A 17,996-nucleotide genomic window follows, 5' to 3' on the forward strand; every position below is an offset into this window, starting at 1 on the left:
GTGTCTTCCAAAACCAGTTACCAAAGAAATATATAGTTAATAAATATATGGTTTCTGATCTTCGCTGCATTGCGATCATAAACTATCTCTCTCTTACTGAAGATCTGAAGTGGCTTGAAAATTTTCCATGTTTATTCTCTACAACAGGGAAATCGGATTATGTAACCATAGCGTAGCTGCAGCACTAATGTAGTATAGAATGACAGATCCTTTCGTTGGTGGATTTCACATGAAAACAAAATAAAAATAAAAGATGGCAGTCTATATCTTGCATTTCAAATTTGTATACTCAAAAACTTCGATCTGCTGGATAGTGTTTTTCCCGCTTTTTTGTTGTCTGCAAAATCAGATAAAAAACACAAACGAGTAAATTCTGCATTTGAACTAACACACTGTTTTGTTTCGGCGAATTATTTTTCACGTTACTAAACATTCTGTTATTTACCCTTTTTCACTTCTTTATTCTTTCGTAGGTAATCTGATGTCTGCTAATCTTGGAAGTGTAAAAGATGGCCTTCTTTCTTCCACCATACCAGGAGCAACCGGACTGCTGACGGCTAATCATAATACAATATCCGAGCTTTCCAATATCGATAAACAGTTCCCACTTCATATGTATTTGCCCCAGTCAACAGGAAACACAGCTAGTGGTTCCTCGTCCCGAAAAGACAGCAGTGATTCCACTCTAAGCGACAGTGAAAAGAAAGGAGACACAATTGTCACCTGTCAAAGTACGTGAATTTTAGTTGTAAACGCCTTCTTTGCAGATTGAATCTAAAAAAAAAAAAAAATTCATTAGTAGAAATAAACATATGTCAGTTTCATTAAATCAGAAGTTACGCTTTTATTTCGAAAGAGTTCACAGATTGTCACTCATTTAATATCTAGGAAGTACATTTTAATGAAAATTAAATCTATTTCCTCTTAGGCTAAACAGTTACTGAAACTTGAATTACTGGTTAACCAAGTTTTACTTCTTTTTTTTTTTTTTTTCATTCTGCTGCAAACCGGATTAAAGAGACTGCTAAAGTTAACAAAGTTCTAATGTAAAATATAAACAAAAAATGCCAATAACAGTCAGTTTTCGGGTGATTCATGTAATTTACTAGCTAAAGTCATTACCGTGAATCACTTCTTGGGTTCAATGTTATCCGATAGATTATTGGATTCGAAAGTACCACCAGAGTGCTGCCTAGCAAAATTGCAATGATTAAGTTCAATTAAATTAACAAACTTTGATTAGTTTATCGACAGTTTTTGCAGCGGTTGTGTGTGCGTGTTTTTTTAAGAAGGCAATCAGAACTTAATCAGAACTCAGAATTTAAACGATGTGTTGCTTGTAAGAAGTGCAAAGTATACGATGAGCGATGAGAGAATAAAATATTTAAGGAGTTCCACCAACTGTTTCTGGTTTTTCCTCCTTGTAGCGATTTATTCATTTTTGCGTGATTTATTCATTTTTAAAGCAGGACTCAAATAAGTTACAAAATCTTAGCGCTTGTTGGTATGTTTTCAAGATAATCACATTCGAAATCTCTAACAAAGTTCCATCTCGTAAGTGTTTACAACGGCAAATAAGGAAACACGAAACTTGCTAAAATGAAATCCTTGTAGAACACAGTTAAGCTAATTCAAAGTTTTAAAATCGGAAATTGAGTAAATTAGCCTTTTAGTTTTACCTGACACAATCCGTAAAAGATGGGTTTATGTCTATTTCGTATAACTATGCATATGTATTCCACGTGGTCTCTACAACGGAGAAGCCATTGGTTGTCTGTTTTCTATTTAAAAATCGAAGGGCGATTGAATAACGTGAATTTGCTTTGACGCCTTCAGACATCAATGCATTCAGTGCACTGAACGAATCCAAAACCTGCTCCATAGCTGCAGTAGAGCAGGTTTACCATCGCACTGTGTCGCATATAAATTACGCAAGTAAACTGGGGAAAGCCAAGCGCCAGTGACTAGATAAGTGGTGCCATCTTTCCCACAAAAGACGAACTACAATTGAAATTCGCGAAATACAAAACTATTTGACGAGATCTCCGACTCTAAACACATTTAGAAATGAAATAAAAGTCATTAAAAACTTCAGAATATACATTGATTTTAAATGATAACATGGCGCGTGAAGCCTTTTTTAGCAGGCTTCCACTTTCTGATCGGAACATTTTCGATTTATAGTTTTTTTTTTTCATGTTTATATAAACATGAAAATTGAGCATTACTAAATTATGTTACTTTTATTACGGAATAAATATTTTTCCCTTTAAAATATTATGTTGAATCTGACGGTTTATAAGATTTTAAAAATATATTCTGCTACCGTGTTTCTAATCTAAAAAAATTCAAATATTTTCTAAATAAATGATTAAGCTTTGTAACGAGACATAATTCCAAATATAACCCACCCATCCACCCACTTTAATTTTTTTTTAAGTTCTCGAATCCCTCTCGTCCCCTACAGTGTAACATTATTTTTAAGTATGGCTCCAAATCATAACAGGACGCAAACTTGGTTTAAAATTTATTAAAAATTTTTGTGCTCAGCCTACATATTAAAATTTTTTTATTTTATTTCCGTGTCTATTTCACGAGTTTGTGGAGAAGAAAAAAAAAATTAAATTAACCTTCCGAACTACTGAGTCTGCGAGCTAAATGACTGGTTATCTTTTACTATTTCAGGTCTTAATTTATTTAATTATTTAAATAAAAAAAAGCTCCACCACTTTTAAAAATTGATTATTTAATTCATTTAGAAACTTACAGTTGCCATTAATTATATATCCTTTTGGTAAATAATGGTTAGTGTGTTTCATGAATCAAATAAACATTTTTAGCCTATTAATAAAACTCCCATTTGTTTATTCTATAAAAGGTAAATTGTTAGGTGCCAAGATCATCCGTCAAGCTAAAAAGGATGCAGACGGAAAACCACATATCAAGCGTCCTATGAATGCCTTCATGGTATGGGCAAAAGACGAACGCCGAAAAATTTTAAAGGCGTGTCCAGACATGCACAACTCCAATATTTCCAAGATTTTAGGTAAGTGAGTCTGATATTGGCTAAACTAACTTAGAGCACGACAGCGAATTTTTTTTTGGACTTTTTTTTAAATCTTTTATAAGAATATCATTATAAATATACATTGCTGTTACAGCATGTTGAACTGCGTGGAGTTTGATGGATGCGTCTATAAACTGAAATGGATAAAAATAAAATTCCTATCTGACGTCTGTTTGCAATTTGAACATAGACCTGCTAAGTAGAAAAACTTGGAGCACAGGTCATCCAATGCAGAAACAAGGTGTGGAAATCTGCCTACAGTACTCGCATGACTGATTGACATACAAATATTTTCTTAATAGCCGGATAGGCAAGTTGTGTCCCGCGTGCGATATGATTATTCGTTTGGACGGGAAGAGAATGTAATGTTAAGTGCAAGCTGGAAGAGCGCTTCAGGAACAAAAGATTTAGAATTTGGTAAACGTGTTACAAACCATTTCGAAGCTTAGTGCTAGGGAAAGAGGAAAGACATGCTTCTGAAGAACAACACTGCACTGAAGAAGTGCACTACTGTACTCCAAGCGGACCGTGTTCGGAGTGGCTTGTTCCTGTGCAACATGCATTCCTCATACTTGTCTATTGACATCTCTTCCCAATTCATTACTCAGGAAAGTGAACTATGGCTAGCATTTCAGTATCCTGGTAAGGACAACCCACAGTGTTAAAATGAGTACTGGGGCACAGTATTTCACACAAACCTAAATTACACACGCACGCACTTCAACAGCATGTGGGCCCTCCTTTGACCCTGAAGAACTTTCTTGCAGTTTGTGATGAGTCGAATATTTTAAACCATTCTTCTTTCACATGACCACCAGTCCATGTATGTACAGTTGCATGGAGAACCGACTGGTCTTGCCCAATCGAGGTTTCATTTCGAAGGTCTTTTTTCCGATGGGTAATTTGTACAGGCCAGTCAAGATTCTTATCGTTTTCCTTAAACCATCTCGCAACTGCATTTGCGGTAGCGAAGTTCAGTGTGGTGTTGAAAACGATCCTTTGTTCCGTAAAACTGCCATAATGTAAGAAGCATTGTATTATGCAGAAGTATTGCGTAGCTCGGGGTTTACCCTTTCAAGCAGTTTCGAATCCATATCAAGATTTCTCCTGAGTCCATATAGGACCCTAGAACATTAAATCTCAGCCATTAAACAGCCATCTCCCATACTCAGGTGATCAGAAAAGGGATGCAGCATGACTTATCGTTCCACATCACGGATCCCCGACATCCTACAAATCAGTCACTTATTCTGTTTTTTTTTTTTTTTTTTGCTTAGTATCTTTTTTTATATTGGATCGCTGAAATTTCTGTCCTATCCTTCGGTACACTTTTACCAATATCCTGAACAGCGAGGTCACTTATATGGTATCCTCAGTAACACTTCTTTCCGTGTCCATCTTTCGTACAGGGACTAGGAGAATGTGCCGTATATTAGGGATTCGCAACCAAAGCAAGTCCGTCTGGAATCATTTTGAGCAATTGTGTCTTAACACTTTCATTGCCAAGCTGAAAATTGGAATTTCGTGTGGTGGCCAAATTTTTTTAATTTTTTTTATTTAGTTAGCGATGTCCACGCGATAACGCGTGGTCGGCCTTTTGGTGCGACTCGCATCGCGCGATATCGCGTGATTGGCAATGAACATGTTAAAGTTGCGCGGGATCATAATTAACTCCAGGAAAGTAAAATTCGTTTATATTAGGGTTAATAATGAAAACATTTCCTGACTTCACTTGTAGTACGCACGTGAAATGAAAAAAAAAAAAAAAAAAGAAAAGTTAGCATGCCTGGCCAGAAACTTGAAGACGCGAATTCTCGAAATAATTCCAGCTGGACTTGGTCCAATTTGGTTTGTAAACCCTTCGTATAGTAGCACAGGTGACGTGGGCAGACGGACATATATCACGAAATACGCACTTGGTCTTATCAGTGCAAGCTGTAAACATTGTGCGCGCACAGTTACGCCAGAGCTGAAGACGTTAACTGAAAAATGACACTATCTACGCTATCTATTATTAACGAAACTAAAATTGTATTCTAGTTTATATTAAACGCTTATTAATTTTAATCATTCTGTATATTTGTAAATAAAATGCACTTAGTAGCGTCGACATCCTTTGGTTGGAAAGATTTAGCTTTGATCCCTATCCCGATATATGTTTCTTGGACATCATCCCTAACATCATCTTTAAATGCTACATGAGGTTCTAGTAGTTATTTGTGCATGCTTTAAGACCTCCGCTATATACGTACAACACTATTTCGGTTGTGTTGCTTTTTCGTGTTGTTACAGGTAAGAAATGAGAAACAATATTGCGGCGTTTTTTTCTAATGGTGGTGTGTAAATATTTACTTGAGCTTTCCTTTCAATTTACTTTTCCTTTGATCTTCTTTAACGCGAGTAAAAATGAATAAAGTGGAAGCAAAAATATGTTGTAATGACGAAATAGTTCATGAACTGAATCGTTCTATGCATCGACATGCGTGCGCGCTCGTGTGTGTGTGGGGGGGGGGGGGAACCAACTCGGAATAATAGGTTTAATCAGTAACGCAGTACAGTAATTGGAACTTGCAAGCATGGAATAATCGAAACAGAGATGTAAACCTCTCCCTGTCTCCAAATATTAAAACAAGTTGCTCTCGTCCCTTTCTCTGTCCTTCCTTTTCCATGACTACTTTGTGCACTGAGATAATACTTAGAATACATGTTAATACCCGGGGGCTATTTCACGTCTAAATGCACTTGATGGGCTTCTCTCTCTCTCTCTCTCTCTCTCTCTCTCTTTGTCATCTTTTTCGTAAATCTATCTCCTCCTCCACACTCCTGGCGATTATTACGACATGAGATCTAAGATGTAAGCAATGCAGATGCAACAAATAATTTCTGCTGGTGTTTGCTATACTAATGCATTCCAAATTGCCGCCTTGATTAATCTCTTCCACTCGGATTCAGGTCAAGTGGGTGTTTTAAATCTACTCAGATTGTGTTTGCTGCCAGTTTTGTCCAAGAACTGGAGTTTTCTCCTCTTGGAGAAAACTCCAAAGTTCTAGGTTTTCGTAATACACAAATAGAATCCACTAGCAATACACGATGATTTTTTTTTTTCAGTTTTGTTTGAAGACCATTCCATTGAGAAAAAAAAAATACCTAAGCGAAGATAACAACAATAAAGAAATTTACTCCTGTTATCTATATTCAAAAGGTTTTTGTGGCCCTCTGGAAACAACGTTTGCTTTCGCGGCGCTAAGTCATCTGAAGAAAAACCTTCATAGGTTAGATTCTAGTCACCGACTACAGGAACTTTTTCTGAACCTTTCTTCGGCCGGTTCCAAAGTCTTCCACATGGGAAAGGAAAGCTTGTCTTCCCGGAAAATAGGGCTACCAGATGTCTTCGGTACTCTTTCTCTCTCTCCCCTGAAAATTCTTAATAGCTTGGGTTTACTGTACGTGAAGGTTTCAAGGACCGACTTCCCTTTGAGGAATAAAAAGATCTCAGAGGATTTATTTATTTACATCTGCGTTCCAATTTTTTCCTCACAGAAGCGACCTCTGTGGGAGATCAAAGTCGCTTTGATCTCCCACAGAGATCAAAAAGAAAAATATCCACTGAACGTAAAGCCAGTATTATCAAAAGGTGAGTGTCCATGTGGATTCTTAAAGTAAGCAAATAACATTACTCTCAGCCATAACCTTCAAAAACAGAACATATTACACAAAACGTTCTACTCGGCTATTTTACGCGATTAACCTAGAAAATAAGCACTAATGCAGAAATTGCGAGACAATAAAAATAATATTAAAATAAAAAAGAATCACTACAGTTCATTCTAATGTGACATAATAAATCTATTTCTAAGATATATGCTGTATTTGAAACAGACTATATCAAAAAATTCGTATGCATCTTATATTAATTACCCCTGTCGCAGTAAATACAAATAAACCTACTTACCGTTTACAAAAGAAATCTATAAACATTCTATGTTGCTAGCATACAATTACTTCAAAGCGAAGTAATTGTGCGCTTGACAACGTAAGGGGATCTAGCTATACACAATACTGATAATTCCTTCATATAAATAAACACTGAATAACAAACCTCTAACATGAGATGAGGAAATAGCTCGCTTCGTATCCACTACCATGTAAAAATAATTTAAAGATATTTTGCATATTTAACTTCAATTTTGTAAATAAGAATGGAAAATATTCTTCCACACTTTAAGATAGGATGAAATATTTAGTTGGGTGTTGCTATAGACCTGGTAATATGGAGGGCAATGAGAAGGCAATGTATAGGCAAATTGGCCTAGCTTGCAAGAAACGAGTTATCATTATGGGCGACTTTAATTATGGTAATACAGACTGGAAGCAAGAGACTGCACTGGGGGTAAAGAAAATGAATTTTTGGAGTTTTTTAAAGATAATTACCTTAGGCAGAAGGTAACGGAGGGTACACGAGGATCAAGAGGATTGGATTTGATCATCTCATCAGGTGATGTTATTATAAATCAGGTGTCAAATCTTCCACCAGTTGGTGAGAGTGATCACGTGCAGGGTGACCTGTCATTCGAGGACGTCTGTTAGAAAGGGATATATGTGTGGAATTATAAGACTGGTAATTACGAAAAGCTCCGGAAACAGCTTGCGATAATAAATTGGAAAAAGGAACTGGATCGAGAGGATATCAATGCTGCTTGGGCCATACTCAAGAACTATTTGGTGGAGGCAATATCAGAGTGTATTCCAAGGGTCAAGAGGGTAAATAGAGTGGGTGTAACATGGATGAATCAAGAGATAAGGTATGCAATCTGGAAGAAGAAGGTATTATGGAAGAAACACAAAATGAGTATTTATAACAACCAGTTGCATGAGAAGTAGAAAGAGCAGGCGAGGAAGGTGACTAGCTTGATAAGGGTAGCAAAAATGCAGTATGAGCAGCAGTTTGCTAAAGCGGCCAAAAAAAAATCCTAAGGAGTTTTTTCGATATGTCGCCAGTAGAAGAAAGAATGATTATGGTAGGATGAGATTGATTGGTAAAAACGGAGGAATGATAACCGCTGTGGAGGATATAGTTGAGATATTTAGTGAGCAATTTCTAAAGGTGTTTCATTCTTGTGAATGTGGCATCATGCAGAACTTGAAAGCAGTGGGAAAGGAGGAGGAGGAGGAACTGTTAGTAAGTGAACAGGAGGTATATGAGGAATTGAATAGACTTGATGTAAATAAGGCTGTGGGACTTGATGCTATTTCACCACGTGTCTTGAGGGAATGTGCCAGAGAGTTAACAGCAGCTTTTGTATATCTTTTCAACATGAATCTCTCACTGGGCCAAATTCCAAAAGAGTGGAAAGAGGGTAAAATTGTTCCAATTCATAAGGGAGGTGATAAGAGTAAGGCTTTGAATTATAGACCAGTCTGTGTGTCTGGGGTTGTGGTCAAGGTATTAGAGAAGTAAGTTAGGAATAAGATTCAGAATTGGGTTCACAACAGAAAAATACTCTTTGGCGGCCAGCATGGATTTACTAAAGGAAGATCATGCTTTAGCAATCTGCTTACTTCTTATAATAAATTGACAAATGCGTCGAATAAGGGTGTTGCATATACAGTGGTATATTTAGATTTTGCAAAGGCGTTTGATAAATTGCCATATGACAAGCTGATAATTAAATTGGAACGGATGGGGCTGAACAATAGGTTGGTTCGCTGGATTGGAGATTGGCTGTCTGATAGGTATCAGCGAGTTGTCTATGGAGGAACGATATCCCAGAAGAGGAAAGTTACTAGTGGTGTACCTCAAGGATCTGTTTTGGGTCCATTGCTGTTTAATTTGTATGTAAATGATATCTGGAGAGGTCTGAATGGTGATGTGTAGTTGTTTGCAGATGATGCAAAGTTGGGGAGAGCTATCAGGAGTAGTGTGGATGCTGTAGCTTTGCAAGAGGACTTGAATACACTGGCTGAATGAGTAAATAAGTGGAGATGTCAATTCAATGTTTCAAAGTGTAAGGTTTTGAAATTTGGGAAGCAAAGATGGGATGTAAAGTACACAATCGGTGCAAATATCTTGGAAGAGGTAGAGGAAATGAGAGATCTGGGAGTGATTGTAGACAAGGACCTAAAATTTCGTGGACATGTTACTAAAATAGTGAAGACAACACAGCGGATAATGGGAATGATGCGAAAGACATTGACTTGTAGAAGTAAGGATGTTATGGTTCCTTTGTATAAGGCTTTGATCAGGCCACATATGGATTACTGTGCACAGATCTGGTCACCTGATTTTCAAAAAGATGAAATTGCGCTGGAAAAAGTTCAGAGGCGATTGACTAAGGTGGTTTCTGGTCTCTGGATGTAGAGTATGAAGACAGATTGACAAAATGCAATTTGCAGAAATTGGTGGATAGAAGGAGGAGGGGGATAATATGGTCGAGCCATATAAGCTGTTAAGAGGTTATTACCAGATTAATGTCGGGGAGGTTTTGCACAGAATGGGTGAGGATAGCGGAGAACAAGAGGTCATTCCTGGAAGCTGTATAAGGAGGGTGTGAGCAAGGGAGTGAGGAGCAGGTTTTTTGCATGGAGAGTGGTGAGTGATTGGAATGCTTTGCCCGAGAGTGTGGTGTGTGCAGAGACAGTGAATATATTTAAAGCAGAGTATGATAAACCGTGTGTATAACAGTGGACCTCCCACGATGAGTCTTTGACTCCATGGAGGTTTTTATAATAATAATATTTATAGCTAGTATTTATTCGGTTTACAGCTCAACCCTTACAGAGACGCTGTCATTGACATATCAAAGTTATACACCTTGAAACCTGGCTACCATACTCTACCCCTTGATTTCAAATAGGTTCTGTCCTCTATTTTGTTTTGCAGTATTGTATTGCATTTTATTCTTGTACTGCAGTGTCCTGAATAATTAAAGAATAAATTTTTAGAACCGCATAATTTGTAAAATATAGATATATATTTGCTGTCGTACAACATAATTCAAACGTGAATGCGTCCGAGTATTCAAGAATATTCCACTCTCCACGTGAGTCTAATGATATGAAATTAAAATCCGGCTGCCGTGTATATACCCGCTATTTACCGATTTGCACAGCCTTTAACTGTACCATTGCACAATGGTCTCGCGAGACACCACTTAACCGAATGTCAGACAGTTCTCCAAATTTAGCAAATTCAAATAGTCTTTAAATTTTCGTGAAGCCCACTTTGATTTCAAGTTTTTTTTGAGTACTTTAATGACGTTAAATATTTTGTTAAATTCGTCATAGAAATCTAAGTAAAGCTATGGTAGGGTAACATTAATGTTATCTGCATACTCTGCTAGTCTGTCAATTGTGTATATTTCTGTCGGATTGTCTATATTGAGGAGAATAAAATCCTTTCGCATCTGCATAAGAACTGCTAACTAACCTTCATTTGAAAAATCCTTCGTGATATTCCACTCTTAATTAGGAGGGAACTGAACGTCTTCGCAATAGTTGTCGTCGCTAGTGGCCAACCTATGAAAAAAAATTAAATAATATATATATATATGATTGATATCATTTGTTATCTCACTGACTTTATTAGAATATATAAATATATTTTCTTTCAAGAATGGATTATAAATTTAATTATAAAAATTGATTTCTTCCACAGTATTTTTTCATTAATTTTGAGATTTTGAATGTAACTTGCGTATCCCTAAGGATAATCCGCCCACAATTTGAAAAACACTATAGATTGTGTAACAGAATGCGAATGTTCTTCCAGGAGCAAGATGGAAGGCGATGACCAATTCAGAAAAGCAACCGTATTATGAGGAACAATCGCGTCTTAGTAAACTACACATGGAAAAGCATCCAGATTATCGTTATCGACCTCGACCTAAAAGAACCTGCATAGTGGACGGGAAAAAGCTCAGGATTTCGGAGTACAAACAGTTGATGAGGGCCCGTCGTCAAGAAATGAGGAACTTATGGTAAGTTGCAATGATAGTTATTAATACTTTTAATAAAAAAAAAGTTCTCTTTTTAAATTAGGATTGTCATCGTAACTTATTTGATAATTTACCCACCTCCCCACTTATTGGACGCCTGAAGTGGCTTGAAAAAGCTCCATGTTTGTTCAGTGTAGGTAAAAACGAATAATAATTTGACTTCTTAGCCCACCCACGATTCTAATGTACTACACATTAGTATCGCGTATAGGTTTGCTACCTTTCGTGGGCGGGAGCCATATGTTAATTTAATTCAAACACTTCTTATCTATGGTACAGTTTAACAATCTGGGCTAAATAAAAAAAAAAAAAAAGAAGTCACTAGGGAAAAAATGAACCTGTTTTCGCTTTCTTTTATATCTACGCTGTATCCATAAAAATGTCTTCTTTTACTATAATAGTAAATTAGTGTGAACTAAGCTCACATACTTAGCTCATCTAACACGCTCAGGAAATCCTAACCGCCTTAGTGGGACAAAATAAATCGGTGCGAGTGTGTGTGGTAGCGTAGACGAGATTATCTTCGAAATATGTTAAATGCGGATAATTCCTTGTCATTGAAAATATTTCATTCAGCGATCCAACAAAACCCATAAACATAACAATCATCCTGATACTGTACAATGATAATGCTGCCGGTGGGCAAAAGCATTAAGAAGGTCGTGGAATTTCTTTATATGCAATACTGTACACACCACTGAATGTTTGTGGAGTGTATAATATTTTATACTTGTTTTTATATCCAGACTTGTGATACGTACATTGTGGAAAAAAATATAGGGGAGTGATAACTTCTTGATTTACACCGTTGTTGGAAAACCATACGAATTCCAAACTTCCATCTGAATTTATGAATTTAAAAGGGGTGTCAAGAATAGATAATTCTGACATACCTCCTTCTGTCAGAGGACCGCAATAATATCAACTGTACCCAATAAAAGTAAACTTGGTTCATGAAATAAACTAAAAACGTGTTTTATAACAACCAAAACATTTGATTACTTTTTTTTAATGATTAGTAATGTGTTTGTTACGAAACTGTGTATTCATAAACGGTAGATCCATCTTTCACATCTTAAATCACAACGTGTTTCGCATATATTCATCTTCTGTTCATGTCAGAGTGATTGGGGTTTGTTGAATTATGTTCTGCATCAAAATAGCAGCGTAACCCGATGTAGTGTGTTGTCGTAGTTATAGTGTGGTTTGAAGCTAAATGCTTGACGGCAACGTTTATGATAATCTTTTCAAAATGTCTACTTCAGAAAGAGAGAACCTCATAGAATTGAAATGCAGCATGCATTATTCATGCATCAGAATATTTCTCGTCTCCAGAGACTATTCCTTTCACCATTTACCTGCTTCTAGTACATTTAATTTAGAAGTTCGGAGTAACACAAAATGCTTTAAGGAACAATTTACGTATATACACGAGATCCATTATAATGGACAACCACGTTATCCTTTATAATGAAATGAATGAGAAAACTCCATTTATTGAGCCATTAAATTTCTCTGTAACACGAATGGAGGCCGACTCTTCATTCGCCTTTCGTCAGCAAACTAAAATCGCAATGTTTTAGTCTAAATCACGCACAAAAGTGTGTAGAGAATCACCGCCAAAATGGGTACAATTACAAGGGTATTTTTCATATATGAACTCAATAAAATCTTTATCAGTGCTTACAACTCAATCACAGAAGAATGCTAAAGCAACTGTATATCGCCTTTATAGATCTCATTTTCTTCATTGGCTTTTTCTCCTTTTAACTATTAATGCTCATTATGGCCTGCCATAGAGATAGTTTGTTACAGCAAATGTCCATTCGTTAAAACTACTTTTTTTTAAGACTCCACTCACGAGAGGTTCTAAGCGTAAATTTTTTTTTAATTCTTGGCTTAGAATTTTAATTATTTTATACAATCAGGAAGCCCGTCTCTGGAAACCAAACATGGAAGCTTTTCAAGCTGATTCAGGCCTCCAGTAAACGAGGTGGTGGTGTCACACCGAGATGAAATTCACTTCCACCAAAATGCTCCTAGAAATTTGCTTTCATCTTTGGAATGAAAATATAATTAATCTTTAACCACTTTCATGCAAATTTTAATTTAAAAAATATTCCGAAAATTGTCAAACTCAGGTCTGTTAATTTTAAGAAATAATCTGGAACACAATTCTCACGAGTCACCATCGGTGTGCTAGAAGCAATTTTCAGCATATCACAAGGCAATTCATTTTCTTAGAATCTCCCAAAAAAGTAAGTTTCAACTTCCAAATGTGTCTGGAAATTCTGTGAAATTATTCGTAAGAAAAATCCATCACAACCATAGCCTCCTGAGCGACCAAAAAAAATTAGCATTCTTACTGTGCTACTTCTCGCCCGCACAACTTCTAGCGCTTTATAAATCCCAAATTCTCTCAAACCTTCATTTGGGATGATGCCCCAAAATGTTTTATTATAGTCTGCTCAAAAGACGAATTATCTCCAATAATGCAGAAACTGAGTGCTAATATCTTTTTAGAGGTATTTTCATGGGACACCTCTCCACCAAATTGACGGCACCACCATTCGATTTCCTTTAATCATATAAGAACACGAGTGGCTCTTAGTCGAGATAACATCACTCAGATAAACATTTTATCTCAGTGATGCAATTAGAGCCATGCAAACATTCACAACACGGAGAGAGTCCGAGATATCAGCTCGCCCAGTGAAAACCCTCAAACAATCCGGAAGTAGACATCAGAAAACGCTGAGTTGATGATATGGAGAATTTCTTGAAATTATTCGTGAATAGAAATTCTATTATAAATAACTTTATCAGATGGACTTTTTTTTATTCGCATGAGAGTCTGTATCTACGATCTTCTTTGGTTGTAGAGAGCTCGATTTGAATCCTGAGTTAGCTAGTCTATATGACGGTGGATTTTTCCTCTTGGGGGTTCCGACTTTTCATCCCATAAATCAGGTATACTAGAACACACAACAGGATTTACCGATCTATCATAGCATTAATTAAATGTATATGAAACCGAGCTCCGTGACAAGCTATACAGTCACAACAGAATAAATTTGCCATTTTCTATCAGTACTAAGATACTATTAGTTTTACAACTTTCATGGAATCGCTAAAAAAATTAAATTTATGTTATTGTTCCCTCTCTCTATGTGTATTGTGAAAAATATATATGTTTTTATATATGAAGATCTATTTTATGAATATATGTGGTACTTATCACATGACCATATTGTCTTTCAGGTACCGAGAAGGAGGACTTGGATTGCTTGATTCCCCCACCCTGGTAACTCCGACATCCATGACACCCCTTCTTTCTGCCACTACCCAAGTAGCAACAACCAGCTCTGTTTTGAACTCTCTTTCAACTAAATTACCCTCTTCAACAAATGGTTTGACAGACATCCCTCTTGCTCACAGTAGCTCAATGGCCACTTCTCCCAGTGCACTATCTCTGGGGTCCCTGCCTTCAATAACATCCGCAGCTGCAATGAGAATGGACACGATCGTGTCGTCTGCCGGTGACTCTTCAGCTATGGAGACATCAACTTGAAGTGATGCCGTTAAACAAGTCTGTACTGATCAGAATGTCGGGCATTGACGCCTGCAGATTTTCAGATATATAAGCAGCTCAGACGACTGTTGTGTATTTCATATCAACAGTGGACGATGGTCCGCTAAAGCCAATAAGGAGAACTCTGCTTGGTCATGGACATTAACGACCACAGGATAAATGTGACTCAAACCACTCCAGTAGAAGACCATTTGAGTTCCAGCATGTTGCGAACTGACCATAGGTCGTTAGTGCAGACACCAATGGTACCATGTGAACATGTAATTCCGACAATTTGTGGATAACCACAACATCAACCGCTGTTTCGTCACCTGTGTTATGCTGGCTAGCTGTTCTCATCTGCGAAGGCTGCTGGCTGGAACAGAGCATTATCGTTTCTTCCTTTTGACGTGCAAAGAAATTATTTTTGTTACGTGCTCAAATTGTTTACCATCTAGTCTGTAATTATTGTGTCCTGATACAGATCGTTTGTAGACCTGTTGACAAAACTTAGGTGGCTTGTTAGAAATTGTATTTTCATTTTTACATAGATATTTTTTCTTGTTTCTTGCCTCTTCGCAATTGTTGTCAGAGGACGATTGATAGTTGAGTCCTTATTTTTTTTTTTTTCATCCTACCTTATCGGTGGGCTATAAATGTGTCATTATCATTTGTTTTTATATATTTTTATTTGTCGTTATTTGCGAAAAAAAAAATTAAAAACTAAGCATTTTTTTACTTTTATGATCTAAAACTCAACAACGATCTATTATTAGAGATGTGCGTCGATTTAGTCTATATTATCAAAAAAAAAAAAGTTCATTCGAAGGCATTTAGCGAACAAGAAAAACATTGTATCTTGTTAGGTTTATCTCTCTCTCTCTCTAGTGCATTTAATACCTAAATGGAGATAGTGAACTATACCAGTAGCATTTAGTTTAGTTTGGTCGCCATGCTTTCTTTGATGCTAGAAGACATTGTTTTGTCTTTCGCTTGACCAGTTGCACGTAATCAAATAACAGAGCCAGTAGCATTTGTCTTGATATTTTTCCTTCACCTTTTCGGTAATAAGGACTGGCAATATTTCCAGGCCACTGATTTGGTGGTTAAATATACTTAATTACTTTTTTCCTGTCAAGTGAAAAAAAAAAAACTAGGAGAAGAAGTGACATGACATTCTCTCAGCCCTGGGCACATCCATTTGTTGTTACTGTAGGTGGAGGGAGAAACTGTTGCATTTCCTTTTTAGGGCATTTAATTACTTTGTTATTTTCTTGTTGGTGTTTTTGTAGTTTGTTAAGTAACTTTTTTTTTTTACGTCTAGTGTGTCACTATGTGATCACCCCCCTCTTTTTTCGAGGAGCACCATGAACTGTGTATAGATAGAAAAAGAAAAAAAGAAAAAAAAATCACTTCGACCGATTTCAGCCGCCCTCTGCTATTGATCAATGCACGTGAGGCAAACTAGCAACTGTTCTGTGAAGTGCCATAGGGTTGTATATCCCCCCACGTTCCTAACACCGCTGCGATTGTAGTGTAGTCCCCCTCCATTTCCCCATTGCTGCTCATTACGTATCTACCTAACCATTAACCTAGTCCATTATACAACAGTCTAATGTCAATTGTAGATGGCGCTGTATATACTTCCATAATGCGGTGTGGGTTTGTCCGTATTATTGGTCAAGTGTTATTTCTCTCAATAGTAATAATGTACTTGTTACAATAACACTAGAGATACCTCACACTGCTCGCGAATGGCGCCACGATTTTAAAATCCCACTATTTTGCTTTGACACGGGAGCGAAAGAGAGCGGTAAATCAATATTGACCACTTTGCTCAAATGTTCTCATCACACTTGGCACAGCACGATTTTTTCCCGATCCATGGAAGTAGTTTGATCCATGCAGTACTGTATGTTGTAAATCTACTTTTTAAGAATACAAGAAAACAAAAGGCTGTGTTTGCTCACGATGATGTAAGCCTGCTTCATATTTCGTTTTTGCATTTCTGTCATAAGGCCAGTGTTTTTCTATTGTTGTTTATATTCATCTATTAACATTTTTTTTTGTTTTTTACCATTTTTAATAATGTGTTCCCTACCCCCTACTGCACTTACAAAAAAGGAAGAAAAAAAAATCGGCGAGTAGCATTGATCTCTCACGAAGTGCTCTCACTGACACAAAGAAATGCAACTTGAAAACTAAGTAGGCAACAGAGTTAAAATTTAGGATTAGCAAACTCAGGAACTTCTTTAAAAAAAAAAAAAAAAAAAGTTAAATAATTTCAGAAATATTCGTTAATCTTCCTAATGATTCCCACGTATCTCGATGATAATGTAATACTCTGCCCTGAGATAAACCTCACGTAATTCAATACCTAAAATAATTTCATTAGATTCAATGGACAAAAATAAAGTTCTCTCAGGGTCATTTGACAAAAAAAAAAAAAAAAAAAAAAAAATCCTAATAGATTTTCGCGATTATTGACAAAAATATAAATCATTAGGTGTTGAGCACTTTACCCGATCAATTTTTAGTCACAAATATTTCGTAATAGACTTAACTCGGACTGCCAGTGTTTCTTTTATATCTAAAGAACACCTTTAAAAGAAAAAAATAAAATAAACGAACAGCAATTTGATTTTAAACTGATTATACGATTTCCCTTTGCATATTTTATAATGAAGTACAGCAATGCACTATTTTTTGCAGGGATGTCATCCCCTAGCTGTCTAGCAACACTTGTCTACATGTAAATGTGTATCCTTGTCAAGGTGATCCCGGAATTTGTGATCTGCTGTACTTGACTAGCCCCCATTTCCCCCAGTTTATTTTATTTTTCTTCTTTGTTTTAGTTTACTGTGTCACCTTATTGAGGAAGGGTAAACGAGACCCTACTGTGTATCATGTACTGTATTTACTTGTGGAACTGAAGCCTTCTTCCCCCCCCCCTCCCCGTGACAACAGGACAAAAAGCACGTCATGAGGACTGACATGACCTGCTCAACTGTCCTGGAGATTTACTGCTCCATACAAGACTGACCACGACTGTAAAACGGCTGGATATACAGTTTACTCTGTGTACATTTTAGTAAAATTAAACTATGATGTTGACTGGAAGTGTGTTTATTATTTCTTTGATTACTTTTTATTGAATATTTTTTAATTTAATGTATAAATGTTACTTTCCAAATAATTATACGGTCTGCTGCTATCTCTGCAAGAACAAGGGACTCCGAGTGTAAACGCTGTTTCGTTTTCCGAAGCTGTTAATGTTAATGTTAAAAAAACATACATTTTTACAAAAAAAAATTGTATTTACTTTTTTTCCTCACTATACAAAAAATGACATCGAATGTTAAAT

The 17,996-nt window shown here is 36.5% G+C and overlaps 1 protein-coding gene across 9 annotated transcripts in view; it reads left to right on the plus strand.

Moving 5' to 3' along the window:
- Nucleotides 1-17,752, plus strand: part of LOC150092705 (uncharacterized) — a 583,346-nt gene extending 565,594 nt beyond the window's left edge. For all 9 annotated transcript variants that reach the window (XM_090414335.1, XM_090414343.1, XM_090414339.1 and 6 more), the window contains 4 exons: nucleotides 474-731; nucleotides 2,879-3,046; nucleotides 10,836-11,043; nucleotides 14,323-17,752. In XM_090414335.1, the coding sequence (XP_090270461.1) occupies nucleotides 474-731; nucleotides 2,879-3,046; nucleotides 10,836-11,043; nucleotides 14,323-14,632 (944 nt within the window). In that variant the 3' untranslated portion in view covers nucleotides 14,633-17,752. The remainder of the gene's footprint in view (nucleotides 1-473; nucleotides 732-2,878; nucleotides 3,047-10,835; nucleotides 11,044-14,322) is intronic.
- Nucleotides 17,753-17,996: the final 244 nt, after the last annotated feature.

The sequence above is a fragment of the Typopeltis vanoorti genome, chromosome 25, assembly GCF_054136105.1.
Source record: "Typopeltis vanoorti isolate ZY-2024b chromosome 25, IOZ_Tvanoo_1.0, whole genome shotgun sequence".
In the NCBI taxonomy this organism is placed as follows: Eukaryota; Metazoa; Arthropoda; class Arachnida; order Uropygi; family Thelyphonidae; genus Typopeltis; species Typopeltis vanoorti.